This window comes from Ambystoma mexicanum, chromosome 5q, assembly GCF_040938575.1.
Source record: "Ambystoma mexicanum isolate Mex_15411 chromosome 5q, UKY_AmexF1_1, whole genome shotgun sequence".
Taxonomy (NCBI): domain Eukaryota; kingdom Metazoa; phylum Chordata; class Amphibia; order Caudata; family Ambystomatidae; genus Ambystoma; species Ambystoma mexicanum.
The window spans coordinates 525,331,090-525,354,564 of NC_090933.1; the positions used below are offsets into that span (position 1 = coordinate 525,331,090).

The 23,475-nt window shown below is 45.2% G+C and overlaps 1 protein-coding gene across 1 annotated transcript in view; it reads right to left on the reverse strand.

Moving 5' to 3' along the window:
- PRKDC (protein kinase, DNA-activated, catalytic subunit) overlaps window positions 1-23,475 on the reverse strand; it is a 3,362,625-nt gene that overhangs the window by 2,612,901 nt on the left and 726,249 nt on the right. Inside the window, exons 25-26 of the mRNA XM_069621025.1 lie at window positions 15,306-15,458; window positions 4,015-4,122 (exon numbers count right to left, since the gene is read on the reverse strand). Coding sequence (XP_069477126.1) covers window positions 4,015-4,122; window positions 15,306-15,458 — 261 coding nt within the window. The remainder of the gene's footprint in view (window positions 1-4,014; window positions 4,123-15,305; window positions 15,459-23,475) is intronic.

A 23,475-nucleotide genomic window follows, 5' to 3' on the forward strand; every position in this document is an offset into this window, starting at 1 on the left:
TTTGCAGTGGTACCAAAGGGAACTGCACAGGTTTCTGCCTAACACCCACCCCATGTTGCAGGGCGGCCGCAGCATGCAAATATAATACAAAATTAAAAACAGGGCATTATTGGGCTAGGAAGAGAGGGATGCGGGGGGAGGGCAACTAAGGCGGGGGGGGGGGTTACACACAGCATCACAGGTGACCATTGGGGTGGGGGGGGCACAGACAGTTAGTGAGAGTGCTCTATCTTTTCATGGGGGAGTTTAGGCCCTGGACGTTCAGCGAAACTATCTTAAGATCTGCCAGTTATACTTTAGCACATGGGCATTGGGGATAAGGATCCCGAACTCCCTGGCCCACGGGAGGATAATTACAGCCCTTGTGACATACTTAATGGGTTCAAATATGGTTATTGCTGGGGAACCGCTAGATTTGGCATAGAGATCTACAGCCAGCCAGCATACAAAAGAGCCCTTTTCAACATGCTTATCTTTGCTGGGCTCTGAGAAAGGACAGTGGGCTACTGTTGCCCTCTGCAGTATCTGCCTGGACTCCAGAGGTCTGCAGAGTCCTGTAATATGCAAGCTCCCTCCCTGCACTTCAAACGTCTGCAAACTGGCATTCAATCAGTAAGATATCTGCCCCCCCCTTTCAGGTGAAGCTTGATTTGCCAGTCTTTTGAGGGCCTCATGCGGATTACAACAACTGAATTGAGGACATGTTTTACTAGTAAAGGCTGCAAATGCAAAGGGAGGACTTGTTCATTACTTTACTATACTTGTGATAATCCAATTGCCACGCAACCTATTAACAAGGACCAAAGCAGATACTTATTATGGTAGGAAAACAAAGGATATGTGGTTGACCATACAGTGGAGTGATTTACTAATTTCTGCTGTTTGTTATGTGGGTTCTGGGAATGCACTTTTTTTTAAACCATGTTTTTATTGATTTTCAATTTACTCGGCAATAACAAAACATAGTAACAACACCCCTGTCCCCGCCTAGCCCACTCCATTAGGGACTTGTCTTTGCAGCCAAAGTTTGAGCTCAAGTATTTATGATCCGAATAAGTCAAGGATCCTGATTTTATGTGGGCACCATTGTTCCATGTAATCGCTTTGTAGGTATGTTGGAGTTGAGCCCCATTCAGTCTTGAACTTGTTTTCATCTCCCTGGATCTTGTACGTGATCCATTCCCTTGCCATAAATGACCACACCCTCTGGAGCCATTCAAAGATAGACGGTGGGGTTTTCGGTTTCCATTTTTGCGCTATTGCGAGCTATGCCGCAATTAGTAGCCCCATAAAGTTCTGTTTCTGTGGTTTCGGGGGTCCCATAGCCCACACAGCCAAACCCTTTCTTCCACTTTTCCCAGGTCTTTGAACATCCCGTGCATCTGAGCTTTCATATCTGCCCAGAATTGCTGAATTTCCATGCACCCCCAACAAACATGCCTCCAGTCCCCTATTTGTCCACATCCCACCAAACATATTTTTGAGGTTTGCCCCCCATATATATTCCCAGTGTGTCTTGGGAATTGTGTCTCGGTTTGTTTTTTCGCATCTCTTCATATGGGTCCACTGGACGTCTTCTGTACATGTGTTCAGGAATTTGTACGTTTCTGAGACACATTTTTTGAGCCTGTCTGGGACGTTGGAAGACCACTTTAAATACATACGTCACTCAGACATGCCCAAATTATGTGGACGAACATTTTCTCTCAGAGTGTTAGATGGCAAGTCCTCACAGACATAGCAATACCACTGCACAGAGACAGGCAACACGTGCACCTATCCCGCTCCGACCCTTCGCCTCCCTTTGAGAACTTAGACGTCCAGTGCCCAAGCGTGAAGTCTTCTCGCCCCCACCTCATGTTCCATTCATGGAATGGTGCTTCTAAGGGCAAGGAGAGTTACTGATGGTGGCCTGGGTGCAACCCTTCACCCAAAGGTACTGGAAGGTGGTCATTTAAACAGAATCATGGGTTTCTGCCATTATCAGAAACAAGCATTAAGCATAAACAACATATACGCATCACCGCTTTTGCTCCAGTAGGACTAGATGGAGATAAATACAAAATAACAGCTTGCTTGCAGCACAGCAACGTCTTGCAGCAATCAAAATGTCTTCCAAATGTACTTGGCAAATGTCTTTTGAAGAAAACGTAGGAGAAGGAAAGGAGACGAGGGGAGGTGTCAAAGTGGTGGTCTACACTAACAGGTTTCCCAAGTTGGGCTAACGTTTGCATATGTGCCCATATGTGCCCACGTCTGGAACGTGAGGAAACCTCGCCAAGTAGGGAACCTGAAAGGTGTCCATATACATCATGAATTATGCATGGGTGAACACTAATTGGCTATGCATAAACGAACAACACAATGCCTGGTGTTCTCTGATCAAATCAACAGAAAGCCACTCTGACCGCATTTGATTTATTTGTAATAATGAGCATAACATGGAGGAAAATTACTAACAGTAAATCTGCATATGTTATGTTACTTGACATTTGTATAGCGCCTACTGCCAGTGTAGGCCGCAAAGCGCTGTTGGGTAAATGGCTCTTCGGTAGACCGTACTCTGAACAAACATGAAAATTAAAGAGCATTACATTGCATGTGAACAGTTATCAGAATTTAGGCCACCGTTCAATTGCTAGCAAGCTAGTTTAAAGACATACTAACCAGACAATGTACAGTGCGCAGGCGCGGAGAGTATTGCTATGTTGGTCACTTTGTGACAGTTGAGCTGAATTTTTCGTGCGACACATCCGTATTCTGTGGGTCGCAGAGCTAAAGGGTGAACGGGCTATTATAAATTACTCTATCAACCCCCAAGGGCAACTGCCTGCAGTTGAGGGCTCTCCTCTATTTTACATTCTTTTAGTTATTTATTTAATCAGTGTGCTGGTTTAAAAAAAATACAAATCTTCCACTCATGTCAAGAGTTAAAGGACAAATTTAACAAATTACAATAAAATATTCACTTTTCACAATCATTCAAATCATTTTCATAATACACTTCCAACAATCGAGTTAATGCCGCATGTTTTAGAATGTATACACATTTAGTTGTGCACTGTTGAACATAGTGAAAAAAAAATCTTTAGTATTAGTAGTGATACATAGCCCTCTAAAGAGAAAATATAGCATAAGCTAACGGTACAGGCTGAGTTAATTAGACTATGTTAAAGGCAGAGGTGGGTATGAGACAAACAGGCTATGTAGGCTGAGAGTTGCTAGATGTCTGTCTTTCTGAATGCAGTGACAGTCTGGCACTCTTCCTTTATGTAACTGTGCTTTGACTATTAGTTTATGGCTATGACATACTGTGATGCCTGTACAGTGCTGTATGACATCATATGGCCTCCACACAGGACTGAGGGACAGGGGGGGTATCTTTCAAGTTGCAAGCCAACAACGTGAACAGCAGTGGTCCCAGGGATCAGCAATGAGTGGCTCCCCAACCAGCCAGCAAGCAAGGAAGCCGAAATAGGGAGCATAGGCCTGCAGCAGAAGTGAACGTGCTCCAAAACGGACTTGCCAGCAACAGAAATTGTGATATTTGAAGCTTGTACACCTAGCAATACTTAATGAAAAACTTGGGAGGGAGTGTATTTCAGATTGTGAATTTGCCATGTGGGAAACTCCCTGATTGTGCCCCCTTTCAACAGCCACCCACCCCCAGCAACCGCCTCCCACGGGCTCCTTATGCTACTAAGTGTTCATGCTGCGGCAAACCACCACTGCAGCACTCAATATCCCTAGGCTTGTGCAAAATGTTTAAGGAAACGGAGCACAATCTGTTTTGGCAGCGGTCAGGCCTCAAGAGCCTTCCACAATAAATGGTGGCTAAAATCCAGATAACAAAAAGTTCATCTTCTTAGATGAAGGCCACCCATAAAAAGAAGCCATGTAGCTAACAAAGCATGAAGACTGTACTAAACAAAAGTCCTGCTAACGAAAGGCTGGAGGGTGTTCCCTCTTAGCGAATACAAAAAGCAATAAAGAATAAGATTAATTAACACCTACCAAAACAGCTTCCAGCAATGCAACTGTGTCCTGGCTTTCAAACTTTTTATTGTTTGTAAACCAATGAATGAGTCCCATGACGAGGGGTTCGTACAGCTGTCTGGTCACCTAAAAACAGGAAGCGTAGTCAGTACTAGTTTCGGTATTCTCATGCGCTTAACAAGAACATTTGTCAACAGGATGGCACGCTCAGAGAAGCAGCTTCAATGCTGGACTGCGAGGAAAGAAGCAGAAGGCACCAAAAGAGTTTACAGTAAATCACCAGTCAACTTCAGCTAGTATCGAGGGATATGGGCGCAGCCAGCTACCAATACTTGCTGGGGTGGGGCTTATACGTCAACTAGAAAGGAAGTCCAGAATGATCACCCAAGGCAACTTTGAGTGTCCACAAGTATCTGCTTATCGGGTTTTTTAACTACCCACATTTACTGATGTCCCACATGGCCATATTTCAGCATTCCTGGCACAAATACCTTAATATGCACAGTCAACATATACCAGGTTGAGTTTTACAATGTATATCCATCATATACCAGGCACACCTTCATATGTCAAGATTCAGTCTTGAATGCCTAGATACCGCTATTGTATACCAGAAACGGCTCCAGAGATCAGGATCAGCCTCCATGCCCGGGCTCTGCAGCAAAAGCCTCGATCTAGAAATGACATACCAAGATCTGCCCTCATATGCTCATACTCTACCATCACCTCCCAAAGCAGCTTCATAGGCCCAAGTTCAGTGCCCAATGCCAGCATGCCCCCTCATGCACCATGCACACTTTCAAATGCACAGATTCAACTTCACATGCACAGTTAAAATGTGCCCATGTAAAAACATACATTCCATCACGTAGCTTCAATTGGCCAGGTTCAGCGTGCGATGCACGGGTACTGTGTTGCCCAGGTAAGCACACCTTGATATTCCAGTTTTCCCATTGACTCCACTCGTTTGCCATGCTAGTTTCCACATTGCTGTGCTAGGCAGAAAATCATGGTTCACTCATACTCTCCAAAAAGGACAGACGCAGAAGTTGCCCTCAATTCACAGGTCATGGCAAGAAGAGTCCGCGGCAATGCAGGCCGCCCGATCTACAGAACCGGTAGATCACATGCTGCATGTGCCGGTTTCATTCCTGCATCATTCCTACAGTGCACCAACCTCCACCGCAACCACACAGCGCAGCTAGAAGCAGTGCAAGTGTACCTCATACAAGAGGCGCTGCACAAGCAATTGAAGACTCCCAGCCACAGAATGGGTACGGTACAGGCAGCAGTGCAAGCTTCACTTGCACGGCACATGACGAGCAGCAGGCAGCCAAATAGGTCCATCATGCACATTAGAAATGCAGGGTACCAAACCACAAGGCAAATACTGCAGATGCAACAGCAAGGGAAACCTCCCTACTACAGTAGCCCACAATTCACAACCACAAGCATTCATCACACAATCAAACCAACAGAGATAGCAGCAGTGGGTTTTTGGTGAGCGCCCCGTTCACCCGGTCGCTGGAATACTGATCTTTCGAAAGAACGCTGAAACCGCTCATCTTTGTGCTCAGGCCCTACTGGCCTGACAGATTATCCAACAAGAGCACTTACTGAAGCTATCCATGTGCCACAAAATTTTCCCGTACAATACACACACCTTGAAAAAGACCCATGTCGGGGCGAAACACGTGCCGACTTTAAGTGTGTAATAAATCACTGTCATATCTGTGAAACAAGTGGCAAGACTCCTCAGTTATTACCTGACAATTCATGTCACATCACAACCATCGTTCTCAGTATTCCAGCAACCGGGTGAAGGGGCTCTTACCAAAAACCCACTTCGGAAGAGCACAGTCTCTAAAGAGCCTCTCACCAGCAGCAGGTCCCACCTTAATCATCATGATCAGCGCAGTGATCTATATATTCTAGTGCTCTACTCCTTTTCCCAGTACTTACAATGCCAGCAGTGCAAGCTTTCTCCCCCTACAGGTCCAGCACATCCGTTCTCATGTCTACCTCTTAACAAAAAAAGGGTTCAGGGCCTGTGCTTAGGGCCCTTCGACTTCTGTCCATTGCCACCATACCACCCTCTTCCTAACCACCAGGGTGCCCACTGCTTGGCAGGCAAAGGTATCCCAAAAATTGCTTCCGACACCGGTCACCTTCTTAAGCATCCAAGCACTCAAAATATTTGGCCCCATGGAGCCGTACAGCTAGATTCCTTTCTAAACCTCAACCATACTTTACAGTGATCGTTGAAGAGAGTTGCCCACGACCAATCACATTGAAGCGTGCAGAATTTTACTCCTGCCTCTATGCCACTTTCTTTGGACTGCCAAATAAAATGGGGAGTACAATGTTGTAATCTGAATGCAGGCTGTGGGAGTTGCAGGGACCCAGTCAAGAAATGTGGACCCCATAATACATTTAGAAACAGATTAGTGTCACACTTGTCCCTTCTCCGACACTTTTTCCGCAACCAAATGTGGCCACTGCTCCAATATCTTCTGCTAGATGATCCCTTCCTTACACCGTTCTATTTAATAACAACTAGCTTACATACTGCTCGCTTTGGCAGTTACAAAACTTCACAGGGAGATGGAAGACCTTACAATTAACCACCTTTGTGCTTATTATCGTGAGAGGTTCCATTGTGCATCTTAAATCTGTCTTTTTCTGCTGTTTTTGCCTTACTATCACCTCTTCTCCAATTGCTAGTTCTTTGCCCGTCTCTTCCTGGCTGTCCACTCTTTGGTTTCTGCGTTTCTTTTCCTTGTCTCCGACACATTTCTTTATCTTCCTCGCTTGTGTATGTTTTCCAGTTGTATCAGTCAGGTCCCCGGTTTCTATTTCCCCATGAGCTCTCTTGGCATGTTTCCTTTGTCCTCATGTGGCGTATTCCGATAGTGGCACAGCATCTGCAACAGCACTTGCTGCATTGGGATTTTGTCGATGATTGCTTGTTCTCTGGTCCTCTTAATGCTGACCATGAATCTTTCTGCCATTCAGTTTGCCTGTGGCCATATTGGCATCATCTTTTGGTTTTTGAACTCCATGTGAGCTGCGAACCTTGTGAATTCCCGCCGGTTAAATGTTGATGTGATGCTGGAAATGAATTAGAGGGACAGAGCCTCATTGTCCTGTACCTCCTTAACCTGTGTGTTGGGCTTATGTTCTGCCCAGGAGAGGCCAGTCTGGCCCCCTGGAAGTGCAGCTCATTTTGTTCTTGGTGGACAAATGCCCATGGGATACCCTTGGGAAACCCATGGGTACGGGTACAACCCTGTACCCGTAGTGCATGTTCTTGGGCACCTGTGTGTTGCCCACAGAGCAGGGTATGGGCTGGTGGCAACTACATGCTGATTTGATAGTGGCTCTGGGTAGCCTTCATTTTTGTGATACTCAGGCCCTGCCATGGGAATCAATGCATTCCTACCCAAAAGCAAGATGGCCACTGGTGGCTTCTTGGTTTTCTTTGCTGTACCGCCGGTATCAGGTAATATTATCACCATATATATGGTCGCCGTATATAATATCGCCAGGAAAAGGTAGTGGCGATATTATATGGGTGACCATATATATAGGGACAGGGGCAGCCAAAAAAGAGAACAAAAAAGGGTTTGGGGGTTGCAGGGGTGTCCCCCGCATGTTCCACGCAATAATGTCCCCACAAAAAACAGGCATTTTTTGGTGATATTTTTGCATGGCAATATTTTTGCATGGCGATATTTTTTAGGGGACATTATTACATGGAACCGTACCGCCCTGCTTCTCAAAGTCCTGAGAAGCCCTGGCTCTGTTTCCTTCCCCTGAACGGTTGTTGGGTTAAAGGACAATATATGGCTCTGGGGCTGCCTCCGGCCAGACTGGCTGGAGCCTTCTCAGGGGCTGCTTGCTGTGGGTACACCCTTCGGGTGGAGCCTACCTGAATGGAGTGAGTAGTCAATATGCATTCTAGGATGTGAGTGTCTGGTTTTGGTTGTGTGACACAATCCCTGAGCCAGCCCTGATTGAAACTGGAATGAATGCAGTGTGGTGCAATGAAAGGCTGGGGAGTAGCACCCAATCCACATTTTCTGTTGAGGGGAACTGGTTTCTGGTGAATAGCCGACTCCAGTTGGAGGAAGAAGTCTGCGGCTGCATTTCTTCACCGAATCCGAAAACTGCTGTGCTGACTGAAGGACAGAACCAGACAGGACCTGGATAGACAACCTCTTACCGAGCTATGAGCGAACATTGTGCAACTGCTGCTCTTCACCCGAAGTGTCCTGGGAGCCAGTCCTCTGTGCCTGCCGTCTGGAGAAGGGATATTCGTGGGTCCAGAAGAGGAGTGCTTGAACCTCTTGAAGCCAAGAATTTTAATTGTGTCGTCCAGTGTCCACAGAAGTGTTCTTGACCGCTGGAACCCCGGTTGCCGAGTATCACCCAGAAGAAGGGGTAACCTTGGCATAGTGCTGCTTGACAGCCAGAGTTATGAAAGTTCCAAAACTCTGAAGAATACTTCACGGGGCATCCCTGCCATGACATCTGTCCACTTGTCCACACTGGAGAAGGTCCAGGGTCGCTCCCTGCAGTGGCGTGTCCGCCAGTGGGTTTCCCACCACCAAAACCTGAAGACAACATCCCGAGTGTCCAGACTTGGTGAAGGTCCGCAGTCCAGTCCAGTGGTTGTGTCCAGGTCGCCAGAAGCCATCCCGAAGGTCCGTGCTGAGGCTACAGCACTGAAGAACCGAAAGGCAGTACACCACAAAATCCCATAACCCGACACCTGATTCTGCCACTTCACCCATCGCCACCGAAGGCCATCCAAGGCCACCCAGTGTCCTTTCTTCAGCCAGGCCTTGTCAAGGTCCACAGCAGGTTTCACATTTGTAGGGCATCCACAGCCGGAGCAACAACCCACCAACGGAGACCACCACGAAGACCGAAAGTACGGCCTTTCCAACACTGCTTTGTTTCCTCTTTATTCTGACCATCGACGTCCCAGCGACTCCCTTTTCCAAAGGGGGTCCATCCTTGAGGGGTCTCATCGATAAAGGCCAAAAAACGACACCACTTCGCCTTCCAAGGCACCTAAGGTACTGTGATGAGGAAGAGAATCTTCCATCCTCAAGGGTCCAGGATTTGTCTTGGATCCTGTTCTCCTGTGGCTGCCCAGGTACTTTGGGGTAGTGGGTCCGGTAGAAAAAGAAGCAGAGCATTATTGAACACATTTGGACTGGGCTGCAAAAGACAAGATAAAGTACACTTTAATCTTTCCCTTACAGGTTTCTCAGGTGGGGATACTCACACAGTATTGCCAATTTACTTTAACCCCGTAAGTGCCATGCTATTATGCAAGTCTATGCAAAAAGGACGAGCATACTCGTCTTTGGCACTTACTTTCTGCTAATGTTCCTAATCTATCCTGCCTTTCTACAGTAAGGTCTATACAATTATCCAATGCTTTATGATTCCTATGCTTTTTAATTACTGTCAGCAGTTAGTCCATTCTAAATTGAATTTAAAGAATATTGTGGTCCCACATAGATGTGTATATATTTGCTATTATTAGGATAGTGTTGCCTGGGCACAAAGTATGTCATTTACTGATGTACATATTTGCCTGTACCTTATTTATCTAAACCTTGATGGTAGTAATAAAAGGACTGTTAGCATATAACAGCGTGTGGATATTCCTACGTGGGGTGGCACAAGGATTCACTGTACTTAAGAAACCAGCCTGCGTCACCTCCTGAGAGTCTCAGCCTGGCTGCTCGTCCAAAGTTACCAAATGAGAACCTTGGCTGGGGTGCTCTGCGCTTATACCCTAACTGTATAGAGGAGAGAAATACAGAAACCCCCTCCAGTCTTTACACCTTGGATGTAGTTGGGGAATCTGCGCCTGCCTTTTCAAAGCCGTCACTTCCCCTCAGTTTTATCGGTGGTTTTGATTTCTTCTACTTTGGGAAATAGAGCCCTCTCCAGGAGCCCCTGAGCTATTTTCTCTCTGCCTTTACTTCTTTCGCATTGTTTTGAATTAATATTTGTATGTCACCTCTATGACACTGTCCGGTCCTGAAGCTCTTGTCTGCGGAAGATGCTGAACCCTGCAGTCCCTCAGAAAAGTGTGGTCAACAACTGAAATGAGTAACAGCTGACATCCCCACCTCTTTAAGGGAAAGGGGAAGTGGTGAACACAGATGCTGGTCTTCAGTTAAAGGCACCAATCTGCAGGAAGTGAGTAAACAAGAAGTTACTATCATTCATTATTCCTTCATTCCCCCATCCCAAGAACAAGTTATACCGGTTATCCTCAGCGATCAGCAAAGAGGATTAGAAAGTAATTCAAATACTTTAGAAGTCTTTTACTGAACAGAAATGTATTTTCTTATATTCTTTTCTTTGAAGAATTTACTAATTCTCAACTTAAGGTGATTGAACTTTATTTTCTTGCTTGAAGGAACTTAGAAATGACCTCTTCTCAAATTGGTCACAAAAACACTTGAAGTCACTCCTTTATCTTTAAAGAAAGACCTTGCTGGTAATAGTTACTCTGGAACTAAGGTTAGTTCCTTGACCTGTGGCTGAACTAATGAAACAATGTAATATATTTTAGCTCAGTTACGAATTCTGCCAACTGTGCTCTCTTGTTCAACACAGAAAAGCAGACTGTGCTACTGTCTCTCATTGCGTCTGCGCGTGGTCTATTAACGATGCTGTGACTTTATTTTAAGTAAAAACACTTTCTTGGGGTGCTTACGCGCCAGACCGCTGTTTGGAATCTAAGTCAGGCTGAAACACGAGACAAAACGTAGCGGTTTCAGTCTCGCGCATGCGCCTTTGCCGGAATTCAAATTGAAACAGAGTTCACAGAGGGAACAAAAAATATTACAGTTCAATGCCATCAAAAACATACCGGCATGAGTCTTTGCTAATCGAACTTGGTCAACAGTCACCCAGAGACTAATCAGTATTATAATCCTTCAGTTTTGACACACCCTCAGAGGACAGTAAATCGCACATTTGAAACACGACTTAACTTAGACATGCGCACTTGATTTAAGAAGAAGCGTGTGTTATACACTTCTCAATCCCTTAACAGGAATTCATAAACCGTTTCTTCTTGCAGAGCTAGAAATCGCCAGTGGCTTAAACTTGAAATCAAAAGCTAAGTACCTAAACTAGTTACCTAAACTAGAAATAAATATGTTTACAGCCACTGAAGGTTTGTCTTCTTTTCTCAGAGGAAATCTTTTGCTGCTTTCTACAAAAACGCTGCGCTTCCACCAGTTACTCAGGATGTCTTGTCCCACACAGGCTGGTCAGGCAATTCTTCTTATTTAGACTCTTCAAAGAGTAGTACACAGTCACTTGGCCTAAACACTGCAGCATACATTAAATAGGACCTTCCTGATCTTCTCAGGATGATGAAAGGCAGTTTATAATGCCAACTAAGTCGTCAAGAGACAATTTGCACCAATCAGTGCAAAAAGAATAGTTAAGGCCCAAACCAACTTGTGTTTACTTTCCTAAACTTCCAAAAGAATGAATTGTTTAAATCATTTTAAAATAAAAAACGAATTATATTTAAACAGGTCAAAACAGAAAACTAAACTAATGATCAGAACCAGACCTGACAGTACCCCCTTCTTTAAACCGTGACATCAGGGCCTAGCTTAGTAAGGAATTTTTAATTAAATTTATCAGTCAATCGTGGACAACCAAACCAGATCCCCTTCACAATATTGAGGATTATCCTTTAGCTTTTTGTCAGCAAATTTCTTATAATCAATATTACTTTGCAGTAAGGCGTTAGCCACTTTCTCCAAACCTTCTTCATAAATTGCAATCTCTCTTCAACGGCTGGATTTGAAGGTTCCTCTCCCAATTCTTCCCCAAGGAAACACGGATACATGGAGGTAGAATCCTTCCTAGAGTTATTATACGCAAACTCTGTCAACCTCGGGAGGATAGCATGTCTCGGGAGGATAGCTCAGCGGCAACGCGCTCGCCTTGGAAGCAAGACGACGCAGAGCAACACAGGTTCGATCCCCGGGTCCGCGCTTAGAGACGTCTGGGTATTATGCACATTATAAATACCCAATTACAATTACAATAAATAAATAACCAATTACAACCATAATAAATCAACACAACTCTGACCCTCTTGCCAAAAACACTGCAAATACTTCTCTAATACTTGATTAACTCCCTCAACTTGACCATTGGTTTCAGGGATGCTAGCCTGAAGACAATTGAATCTCTATCCCAAGATGTTTGCAAAATGCTGACCAAAATTTGGAAATAAATTGCAACCCTCGATCTGAAATCACCCGACTAGGCAATCCATGTAAACCAACTATCTCTTGAAAAAATAGTTGTGCCAAATTTGTCGCAGTAGCCTCAGCCTTGATAGGAATAAAGTGACTTTCCTAAGTAAGACAATCCACCACCACCACCAGGACCAGGACCAGGACATTACAACACCCTTGATCTCCTGGTAAATCCACAATGAAATCAAGAGACATATTATGCAAAGGCGGAATGGGTAAAGGCTCCAACAAACCTGCTTGTTTCCCAACTGCAGATTATGACCTAGCACAAGCTTCATTCACATAATTTAGAGTATCTTCCCTCATGGTCTTCCACCAAAAATGTCTCTGAACAAGTTCCAATGTTTTCTGAAAACCCGGATGACCAATCAAAATGGAATCGTGACATTCTCTTAAAACCCTTTCTCACAAAAGTTCATTTGGAAGAAATAACCCGGTATCCACCCTAGGAACGCCCTCAACAATCGACCGGGCTCTATCTTGACATTCCCAAACTTCCATTTGCTCCAAAGACCTGCTTCGTTGAACTTCTTGGATCAAGGTCTCATACTTAAAGGTGTTGGCAGATACAAAATGATCTTCAGAGATTAATGGCTTAGGACATAACTCCATCTTTTGTTCACTCCCTGGACTCTGCCTGGAGATTTCATCTGCCTTTCCATTTAATTTCCCTGGTCTGAAAGTCACGATGAAATCAAAATCAACAAAAAACAAAGACAAGCGCAATTGTCTGTGTCAAAGTTTTAGCTGATTTTAGGAAAAGCAGATTCATGTGATCTGTGAGCACCGTCGCAGTACGACGAGTTCCCATCGGGTAATGACACCATTCTCCAAACGCCAGTTTTATAGCAAGCAATTCTTTGTCCAGAATAGTGTAGTTGCATTCTGCCACAGAAAATGTTCTGGAAAAATAAGCCACTGGACGCAGCTGATCCGTTGAATCATGTCGCTGTGCCAAAACTGCCCCCATAGCCAAATTCGATGCATCTGTTTCAATGAAAAAAGGTTTACCCGGATCATGGTGCTCTAAAATTGGACCAGAGATACATTTTTTCTTCAGAATATTAAGAGCTTCTTTTGCCTCCTTGCTCCAAATAAATGTCACTCCTTTTCTCAAAAGCTTTCTAATTGGTGGGATGATTTGTGAAAAACCTTCTGTATAAATTGGCAAAGCCTAATTCAAGTAGGAGAAGGCCAGTCTCTTACAGCCTGAACTTCTTTTCTCATCCATCTCTAAATCCTTAGGGGAAATTGCAAAACCTAAAAATTCAACAGTCTCAGTATTGAATTGGCTCTTTTCCAATTTGTCAAAAAGGTTCCCGCAACATAGCGACTAACCTCACATGATTTTGATGTTCTTGGGTGATCTCTATTACTCAATCCCTCTTCCTCATCCCAGTATTCTCGTGCTTATGCGAATGAAAGTCCATTCTTAGCGACTTACATAAAGTTTGGGCAAACGTTCTTAGTGGTTTTCAAGGGCAAGTCCGTTTTTGATGTTTTGCATACAGATATGAAGACATGGTTTTCAATATTCTTCCTGGGTGGACGTGGGGAGGTGTAACACTATGCCATTAAGGCAATATGTATGGATAGGATATCCTCAGAAGAAATAGGGGATACAATGTCTCATCTGATCAAGCCATGGTGCTTCCGCCGGAGGTGGTCTCCCCCCTTGTTATCCTCCCTCATACAGCTGCCCGAGGGTCAGGATCAGGTAGTGGCTGCCATCTCCTAGCCACATGGGAGGGAGGTCACCGCCAGGAAAGGAGTGATGACATCATCAGATTCATCAAAACAGCTACAGGTGAACACCACAATACATCAGGGCCGTGTTCGCTAGGTCCAAAGTGTATAGTTCTCTCTACATTTAGAAGCAGAGGCCTTTGGACGGCTTCTGAAAGCAAACCCTGAATACGACTCTCAGCAGACAGTGGAATTCTGACACTCCAGACAGGAGTTTGGAGAAACCTATGAAGAAAGGCTGTAAAGGCACCTGGAGGTAGCTTACATATATGGGCAGTGTCTAAAGTAGCAGTAAGAGTACATCTGGAATTAACAAATTCCCCAAATCTGGCGAGTTGCAGAAAAAAAGGTTTACTTCGCGTCTGCTTGCTCACTAAAAAGAATTTTAAAGTCAGAGAAGGCCTGGCATCGAGGCCCTCCATGTAACGGCAAAAACTGTGATTAAAAGCCTAAAACAGCAGAGTTGCACTCAAAGATGATGCCACTTAGCCAATAATACTGGGGTGCAAGGTAAAAGAGAAAAAGGGTGTGGATGAGCTTGAGAAAATAGTGAAGGACAATCCCAGCACCATTTTCAGCCGAATCACGAGGTGTACCAAGCCAAAAAAGCACCAGAGAGGAAGCTGATGGATACATACATGGAAAAAGGGATCCATTACTAAAGCCAATCCCCTAAACAATGTTTAAGCAGACTACAGTTCTGCACAGAACATTTACACAGTGCAAGGCGAGAACTAGGAGTTTGGTTTGAAAATGTGCATTCAATTAAGGGGGCAAATACAGCTGACATGCACAGGGGGGCCTGAGCAGAGGCCTCCAGTTCCCTATGCTTTCCACGAAATGCTTCATTCTTACTACCTTGTGTACTGAAGTAAAAAGACTATGGATGGAAAGCTACAGGACATAAGAATATTTAATTGTGAACTTGCAGACACAAGTTAACTAGTTATAAGACACCAAGCATTAAAAAGCAATTGGAACATAGAAAAAGTTAGAGTAACATATGGACACTTCATTAATAAAATCTAAAAGGGATTAATTGAAAAAGTTAAAAAACACTCCCACCTAATGAACATTGCACAGAACACCACATATGACTCAATAACGGACAACACGTACAACTTGGTACACACGGCATAATTTGCAAGACTTGCTTGAGCCATGGCATTAAATCAAAATTAGATATTTAAAATAGTATCAGGTTGAACTGGATTTATCAATGTTTAATAATGCTGCGTTTACCTGATCTACGTCACAGGCCAGTCGAAGCAGTATAGGGAATGTTCGTTTGTATAGTTGATACATTGGCGGGGAACCTTCGAGTCCTTCAGGTATCTGAGTGGATTTACCCAACATGAAAATAACCAGACTGTGCAAAAGCTCACATGCAGCAACCTAAAACAATAAGAAAAATCAAGATTAATTACATCTTTTTAAAAAGGGAATTCTCACAAACATAAAATCTTCACTTGCAAAGGAGGAGGCAATGGATTGGTCCATTGTCATGGCTTTGACTTGTGAAATACAAAAAAAGTATGTGGCAGATGGATCACATTGGGCTGGAATTTGTTTTAGTGATGCTCAGTGCTTTTGGAACAGAGGTGTGTTGCTTAGGATTGAAAAAACATTTTGACCAGAAAGCATTGATCTTTCTTAACTCTTCTCATACTTCTCTGTAGTTCTTCAGCTATGAGAGCTGTGGGAACAAATCAAAACCAGTGGGGAAAAAAAGGCTTCCATAAACAGCGTCAAAAGCCCAAAAAGCATAGACTACAGAAAAGAAATTCTATGGCCATAGATGTGGGATGACCGAGCATGGCACAAGATGAGATCGGCACTGCTTCAGTCAAAGTAGGCCTTCAATATTTATACTATGTAGGTTCCACTGGTGTCTAACACAATGCACTTCCAACAGCCCGGTTTATATTTTTTATGAAAGATACATGTAAACATTTATTTTTGGAGAGTAACCACCCTTTAATGAGCTAATGCCACCCACTTTCAGGAATTTAATGTAGTGCATTCAAAACTGACAGTATCAGTTTATGCACAGTTGTGACCTAATATTTCTTGAAGGTTACCTTTTTTTAAAAATGACTTATTGTACAAGGCATTGTACAAGACAGAATGCCCCCATCGCAGCACTCTTCGGCAATGTGGCCACATCATACCATCTGTGATTATTAATCGGCATGAATAGCTAGCTCAAGTCCTCAACTAGGAAAATAATCCCCTCAGGAATCCTAAGGTAAAGCCTCAATCTTTGCTACTCTCCTCATACTTTCACTGATTTATTTTCTAGGGAAGGAATTGACTATAAAAGGTAACTTGCCCATCTAAAGTAATGTATTATCTTTCAAAGCTAAATAGGCAATCCTCGCTTACTACTCCCCACCAATCACCATAATTGTTCGACAATTGTCCTGCTTCAAAAGAGGAACAAAATGATGTATTCTATGGCTTTTTATTGTGAAATCATCATCTATAACTAACAGAATGGTTTATTTACTAATGAGCCCTGCAGGCCAACATTTCAAGGACAAATAGGCCACTGTGTCTTAGATGTAAGACAGGGTTTGTCCAGAGGTACTGGGTTTAAGCAAAATATCACAGGTGGTGGGGTGGAGGTAAAACCAAACCCCGAGCTTGTTCGTTTGAGATTAAGAAACCAGGATAAAGGAACGCCCTCGTCTAGATAACTTGTATGGTCGAAAAAAGGCATATCGTCATGAAATGTGCGTTCCCAATGAGCTTGACACAGAGCAAGTTGATGTGGGGAATGGAAAGCTAAATAGAGATGGAAAGAATGGTCATTTGGGCAAGGGATGCCTGGAGAAGTTAGTCAAGTAGCTGAACACAAAGAGAATGAGTACGATGCACGAGACAGTCAGGCCCAGGATGACTGACCACTAATAGGAACAGCAATCAGTCCGATCAGAACAAAATCGGTCCCCCTGGTCACAGTTGGGACCTTCCGTTGGAGGCCGATGTTGGAAGTTCGCATCTCCCGTTGGAGACTATTTAAAAACCCTCAGCCACAGGAGAGCCCAAAGCAGCTAACCCCTCACAGCTGTGGCTGATTTGACCACCCCCCAACCCTCCCTCCCACGGCCAAAGAACCCAGAGAGCCATCCTCTGCATCTAAAACTAAAGTTTACCACTCTGAATGTCAGGGGCCTAAACTCTCCTCCGAAGAGGAAAACCATCCTGCAAAGGCTACAAGATGATGGGACCTCAATCGCTTTCCTGCAAGAAACTTATCTAATCCCGGCGTACTTATCCCGCCTGCGAAGCAGACTTTTCCCCCTACAATTTCTGGCATCCAACGGCACCAAGAAGGGAGGCACTGCCATTCTCTTCGCAAAAGACCTGGACCCCCAGGTCCTAGACTCGCTACGATGCCGGGAGGGTCACTTTATCGCAATCAAATGCATCATCTTTGGCCAACTCTATACCCTCATCTCGGCCTACGCCCCGAACAAGCACCAGGAAGGGATCTATCAAGACCTAGAAGAGTCCCTCCTCCCATTCATTGAAGGGCAAGTCGTCATCGGAAGAGACTTTAACGGGGCCCCGGATCCCCTCAAAGATAGATCCCGCCCTCCAACATCCAGGGACCTGAAGTTGGCAAAAGTCCTGCTCCATCTGTTCCGTACGCTGAATGTTGTCGACACCTGGAGAGTGCTATCTCCGGAAGAGAAAGACTTCACCTTCTATTCGTATGTGCACCGCACCTTCTCTAGAATCGACTTGCTGCTGGCCTCCCCCCAGAATCTGGCCTTCACAGACAACGTTACTATTGGCCCCCGGATCCACTCGGACCACGCTCCAGTCTCACTCACCTTGCGAGCCCACAACCCAGACCCTCCTCCTCGTCGCCGGTGGAACTTATACGACCTTATTTTGTATTTGTATTTGTATTTATTGATTTATTGAGCGCTTTATGCCAAAGCGCTGTACAATTAAACAACAAATTACATAAACAACCAATAACAGTAGAAGCAAATACATTATGAATCAGTCGACTAAACAATGAAAAGAGCAATTAACTGAGGGAGTTAGGTTCGGGAGAGGGAGTGGATGGGAGGGGAGTGGTGAAAAATGGTAGGAGGAGGGATGGGGAGGGTGAGAGGGGCGATAGTTGGGGGAAGAATAGGGAGGAGAGGGGGGAAGCAGGAGGGGGGAGGTGATTCAGGGAGGAGAATGGAGGAGGAGAGATTTAAGGGAAGAGCGGAAGGAGGTGAAGGTGGGGGTGTTTTGGATGACATGGCAGTAAGAGACTTGTTCGCCAGAACAATAAAAAACTTCTTCGCTGAAAACCGCGACAAGGACACCTCCCCAGCCAATACCTGGGACGCCATGAAAACTGTGCTTCGAGGGGAATTGATTGCCCAAGGCGCAGCTTTCCACAAACAAAAGCAGGCGACCCACGCTATTTTGGAAGCAGAAGTCCGTGAAGCCGAGGCCACTCACAAACGAAAGGGCTGGTCCCCGAAATCTTACAGGGTCCTACAGATGGCAAGGAAGAGGGACGAGGCGCACTATGACGACGCCACAGCAAACCTACTAACCAGAACCAAACAATGGTACTATGTCCATAATAACAAAGCTAACAAGCTGCTGGTAAACAAGCTGGCCAAAGGGAAGAAAAGAAACACCATCCTAGGCCTCCACGACTCACAGGGGGTGGTCCATTATGTGGATCATGAGAAGTTACGCCTAGCAGTAGCCCACCAGTCAGAGATAATGACGGCAGTCCCGAGGGACCTAAACGAGCAGCGGGCCTACATCCAAGAGGCGGCTCTCCCACTCCTGACTCCCGCAGCGAGAGAAGAACTTGAATCGCCCATCACAAATGAGGAAGTGGAGGTAGCCATAAAAAGCTTGAAACCTAGAGCCCCAGGCCCAGGTGGGTTCTCCACCCGATTCTATAAACTCTTCCGCCCCCAATTAGTGTCCCCCCAAACTCAACTCATTCGCGGCCGCTGGAACTGTCACTCCAACTCTGCAGGAGTCCATCACAGTCCTCATTCTCAAGCCTGGAAAGGATCCCCAAGTCAATAGCTCGTACAGACCCCTCTATTGAACTTGGACGGCAATATATACTCCAAGATTCTGGCCAATCGCTTTGCACCTATTCTTCCAAGCATTATAGACCCGGATCAAACTGGGTTTATAAACCACAGAGCAACAAAAGACAACATTCGCACAGCACTAGACCTAATAGAGGTCGCCAGCCAGGACACCCAACAACCTGCCCTGCTGGCGCTGGATGCAACCAAAGCTTTTGACAAAGGGGATTATCTGCGCCTCACCCTCGAGGCTTTCAGCTTTGGCCCGACCTTCAAGAAAATGGTCCTAGCGAACTACCAAGCCCCTAAGACCCAGCTGAGAGTTAATGGCCGCCTATCAGACCCAATCCCTCTCACATGCGGAACGACACAGGGATGCCCACTATCCCCCCCTGATCTTTGCCTTGGCCATGGAACCGTTGGCCCAGTGAATCCGCTGAAACCCTCGGATCAGTGGCCCGCAGATTGGCTCTGCTCAACATAAAATTGCTCTCTACGCAGATGATGTGTTGTTAACCATCACAAACATTAAGGCTTCCACGAGTGCGGCCCTGACCGAAATCCATGGTTTCGGGAACGTAGCAAGATTCACCATTTATTTCCAAAAATCAATGGCTCTCGGAGTGCGCCTGGGCCCAGGCGAGAGGGAAGCCCTGGAGAAGCAAAGCACGTTCCATTGGAGCACCCAATCTATCCCATACTTGGGGGTCCAGATCCCCGCCCACCAAACAAAAGTCTACCAGGCAAACTTCCCCCCTCTCTTTGAGGAATTGGAAAAGGACCTTACCCGTTGGCAAACGCAGGAGATCTCTCTGTTGGGCCGCATCACAACATGCAAAATGAACCTCCTCCCCCGGTTCCTCGATGCCTGCACCTCCCTCCCAACCTTAACCCCTCTTCCCCCCCTACAGCGGCTCCAAAGGAAAATGATTGACTTTATCTGGAGGGGCTAGAAGGCTCGGATCCCTCGGAGAACTATGATGGCCAGCACGAAACTGGGAGGACTAGGGGTGCCAGACCTCCGCAAATACCAAATAGCAGCGCAGCTGGCCCACTTCCAAGCATGGGAATCGCCACAGGGTGCCCAAAGTGGGTTGAGATCGAACAATCCCGCCTTCCTCTCCCTCTTCGCTTCCTTCCATTTAGCCCCGCCGCACTATGCCGGATTTAGCCAGGCGTATTGACTTCTACCAAACAATCGATAAGGGCCTGGGAGTGGGCCTACAGACATGGAGGTATCCCAGGAGACCTGAGTGCATTCTCCCCAATCTTCCTCAACCCAGCCTTCTCCCCAGGAACCCACCCAACGAACTTCTGGAATTGGGTAGCAGGAGGCCTCGAATCGCTGGGGCAGCTCTTCGAGGGGGACTCCCCCCCCTCAGCTTCGATCAATGTAAAACGATTTTCCATCTAGCGGAGACAGATAGATTTACCTACGCCCAACTGAGGCACTGGTGCTCCCACCACCAGACCCGAGCGGCTGAATCACGAGCCCCTGCCCCACTAGAGTTTACAGTAAATGACCTGCCAGAACGAGGAAAGATCTCAGCCCTCTATAAACTGCCACAAGAAGACCCCTTCCACACTAAGCCTTCCTATATGTCTCAATGGGAGGCGGACCTAAGCCATGCTATAGAGGACCATACATGGGTGGATAGCTGAACAAGAAAGCGCACAGCATCCCGCTGCATCACTAATCGGGAATGCGCCCAGAAATTGCTTTTGCGCTGGTACTACCCCCCCCCACGCCTTCACCACTTTCAGCAGGCCTTGGACCCCCACTGCTGGCAACTCTGCGGCCACTCAGGATCCTATCTCCACATGTGGTGGTCACGCCCCAAAGTAAGGGAGTTCTGGAGCCAATGCCTTGCCACAATAAAGGATATCACCCAAGTGGCAATACCGCTAGCGCCCGAACAATCCCCATACAATCAAAACACTTTAATCTACAAACAGAGAGAAAGGGAAGTGAATCCCACAGTGAGAGAAAACAAGAGAAGTCAATCCCAAGAGGGACAACGTCTAAAGGTCCTGAGAAACAGTATGTTGTCAGACGTGAACCCGGCCGACGGATGTCCACTATGAACTGTTTGAAAAGACATTGAGAACTTGAGACAAGAGAAATCCTGCAAAAGTCAAGAGGGGTCCAAGCCCGAGCGAGGGCGATCCAGGGGTGAACCAATCACCCAAGCACCTAAAGAGAAGGGGGATCCTAGCCCGACCAAGGGAGATCCAGGGGTGAAGCCAACACCCAAGCATCTAAAGAGAAGGGGGATCCGAGCCCGACCGAGGGAGACCAAGGGGTGAAACCATCACCCAAGCACCAACAGAGAAGAGGGGACCGACACCGTCCGAGGGAGATCCAGGGGTGAAGCTAACGCCCTAAGTTGATTGATAAAGGAACTGTTAAATAATTTGTGGAATAAGATAAGTGAAGGGTCAGTGCCCAGATAGAGGGACCCAGGGGTGAAATTATCACCCTACGCGAACTGTGGAAAGCAATTGGGAAGGGTTAGCGCCCAGAAGGGGGAGATCCAGGGGGTGACTATTTTCTCCCTAACAAACTTTCATTTGGTTAAAGGAACTTTTGTTTTATTATTTTTGAAGACATCAGGTCCTCGAAGGCAAGAGAGTTTCAGTGAAACGAGACAAGGCCATCGACGGCCCCGATACCTGAAAACTGAACTGTCATCTCATGCTGCTCAAAACGTGGGCAAGGGAGACCCAGGCTACCGCATCCTGGTGTATTATTTGAGAACACTTCTTTCTTTTGCTAAGAACTATCCCACACCCCTTTTTGTATAAGTTGTAAGGTTTGGCAATAGGTTTCTTAGTATAGGCCCTTTTATTTTGGCAAAAAGCCACTAGGACTGCCTTATTTTTTTCATTTTTTCATTTGATGGTTGACGCTTGCTCCCATCTTAGATTTAGATTAGGTGTTTTTCAATTGTGTCAGTCTTACTTGTTGCCACCATGAGTTCCTTGTACTTTGCACTGCCTCCGGACTCCCCAGCACTTAAGGGTCTGTATCTGCAACCCTATAGTACATTATCTCTGCATTTATGGGACACCCGCTGGCTGCACTTTTGAGATAACTGCACTTCCCGCTCCCCCTCCCACATGGCACTTCTCCCCGTTCCCACACTTGCGTGATCTGAATGACACAAGGCCTAGTAAGATTGTTATTTTGTCCTCCCTTTGTTTGTCCTCCTTTTGTTACCCCCCCCCTCCTTGTCTTGTAGCACCTAGAAACACTTGTGGCATTTATGCCACATCATATCATCATATTAATAATTTTAGATAGGGAATGATGACTATCGTTAATAGACAAACATTGCTGATCTTACTCAGTAGTATGGAGCAGTTTATTATATTGTAGAATCGCTAACAGTTTCCCAATCATGAAATACACACCATCTGAAATACCAAAATAATTTACCATAGATCTCTAAAATTATAAACACAAGGGAAGACGTTTTCCAGATTTCTTTCAATCACCATAGCGTTTTGCGAGAACTCCAAGCAAGTTCCCACAATCTTTCTCAGTCAGTACCTTATTATATTCAATGTGTTTGGCTGTTAACATATTAACAGTGCTGGACAGATTATTCTAAAAGCTAGTTTGAAAAAAATCTGCTTCTCCTGGTGTCCTTTTTTCAACAAGCAAAGGTTGTTGAAAAAAGGACACCCGTTGTATACTAAACTGGAAAAGCTCTTTAAGGATTAGGGGTATTAACTGTATATACATAGAAACAAAAAATGTAAACAATTGGGGTGTAATCCGAAATAACTAATGTACCGATATATGAAGCAACTAAAAAAAGTTCACTTTTCATGAAAATAAAACCAATGTGGGATGAGGAATTGTGCACTTGAGAAAAAGAATGAAAACTCTGAGCAATCTAGATCTGAAAAACTCCAATCGACACTCAAGCCAAGTTAAACAAAGCACATAAATCCATTCTGGAATGAATAAATCTATTTTTGGATTGGATGTCCAAAGCAAAATCTAGACTGGAATTACAATCCCTGCATGCAGTAATAGTATACATATCTAACCTCAGTATTTTAAGCTTTTACATTCTTCTAAGATTCATGGTCAAGCCATTTAGGACACCATACATACTTTAAACAATAGTCACTAAAATATTGCTAATTCTTAGGAGATAAACAAATCCATCTACCTTTTCTATCTGTATTGTGTTGAACAATGCACTTTTTTTGTTAAAGATCGCAACTCTGTTTCCTGACAGAGGCTCTCGAAAACATAACTTCTCCGCCACATGCCTTTTTTTAAATAGTTTCTAACTTGTTTAGACCTGCTTGCTGAATACATGCGA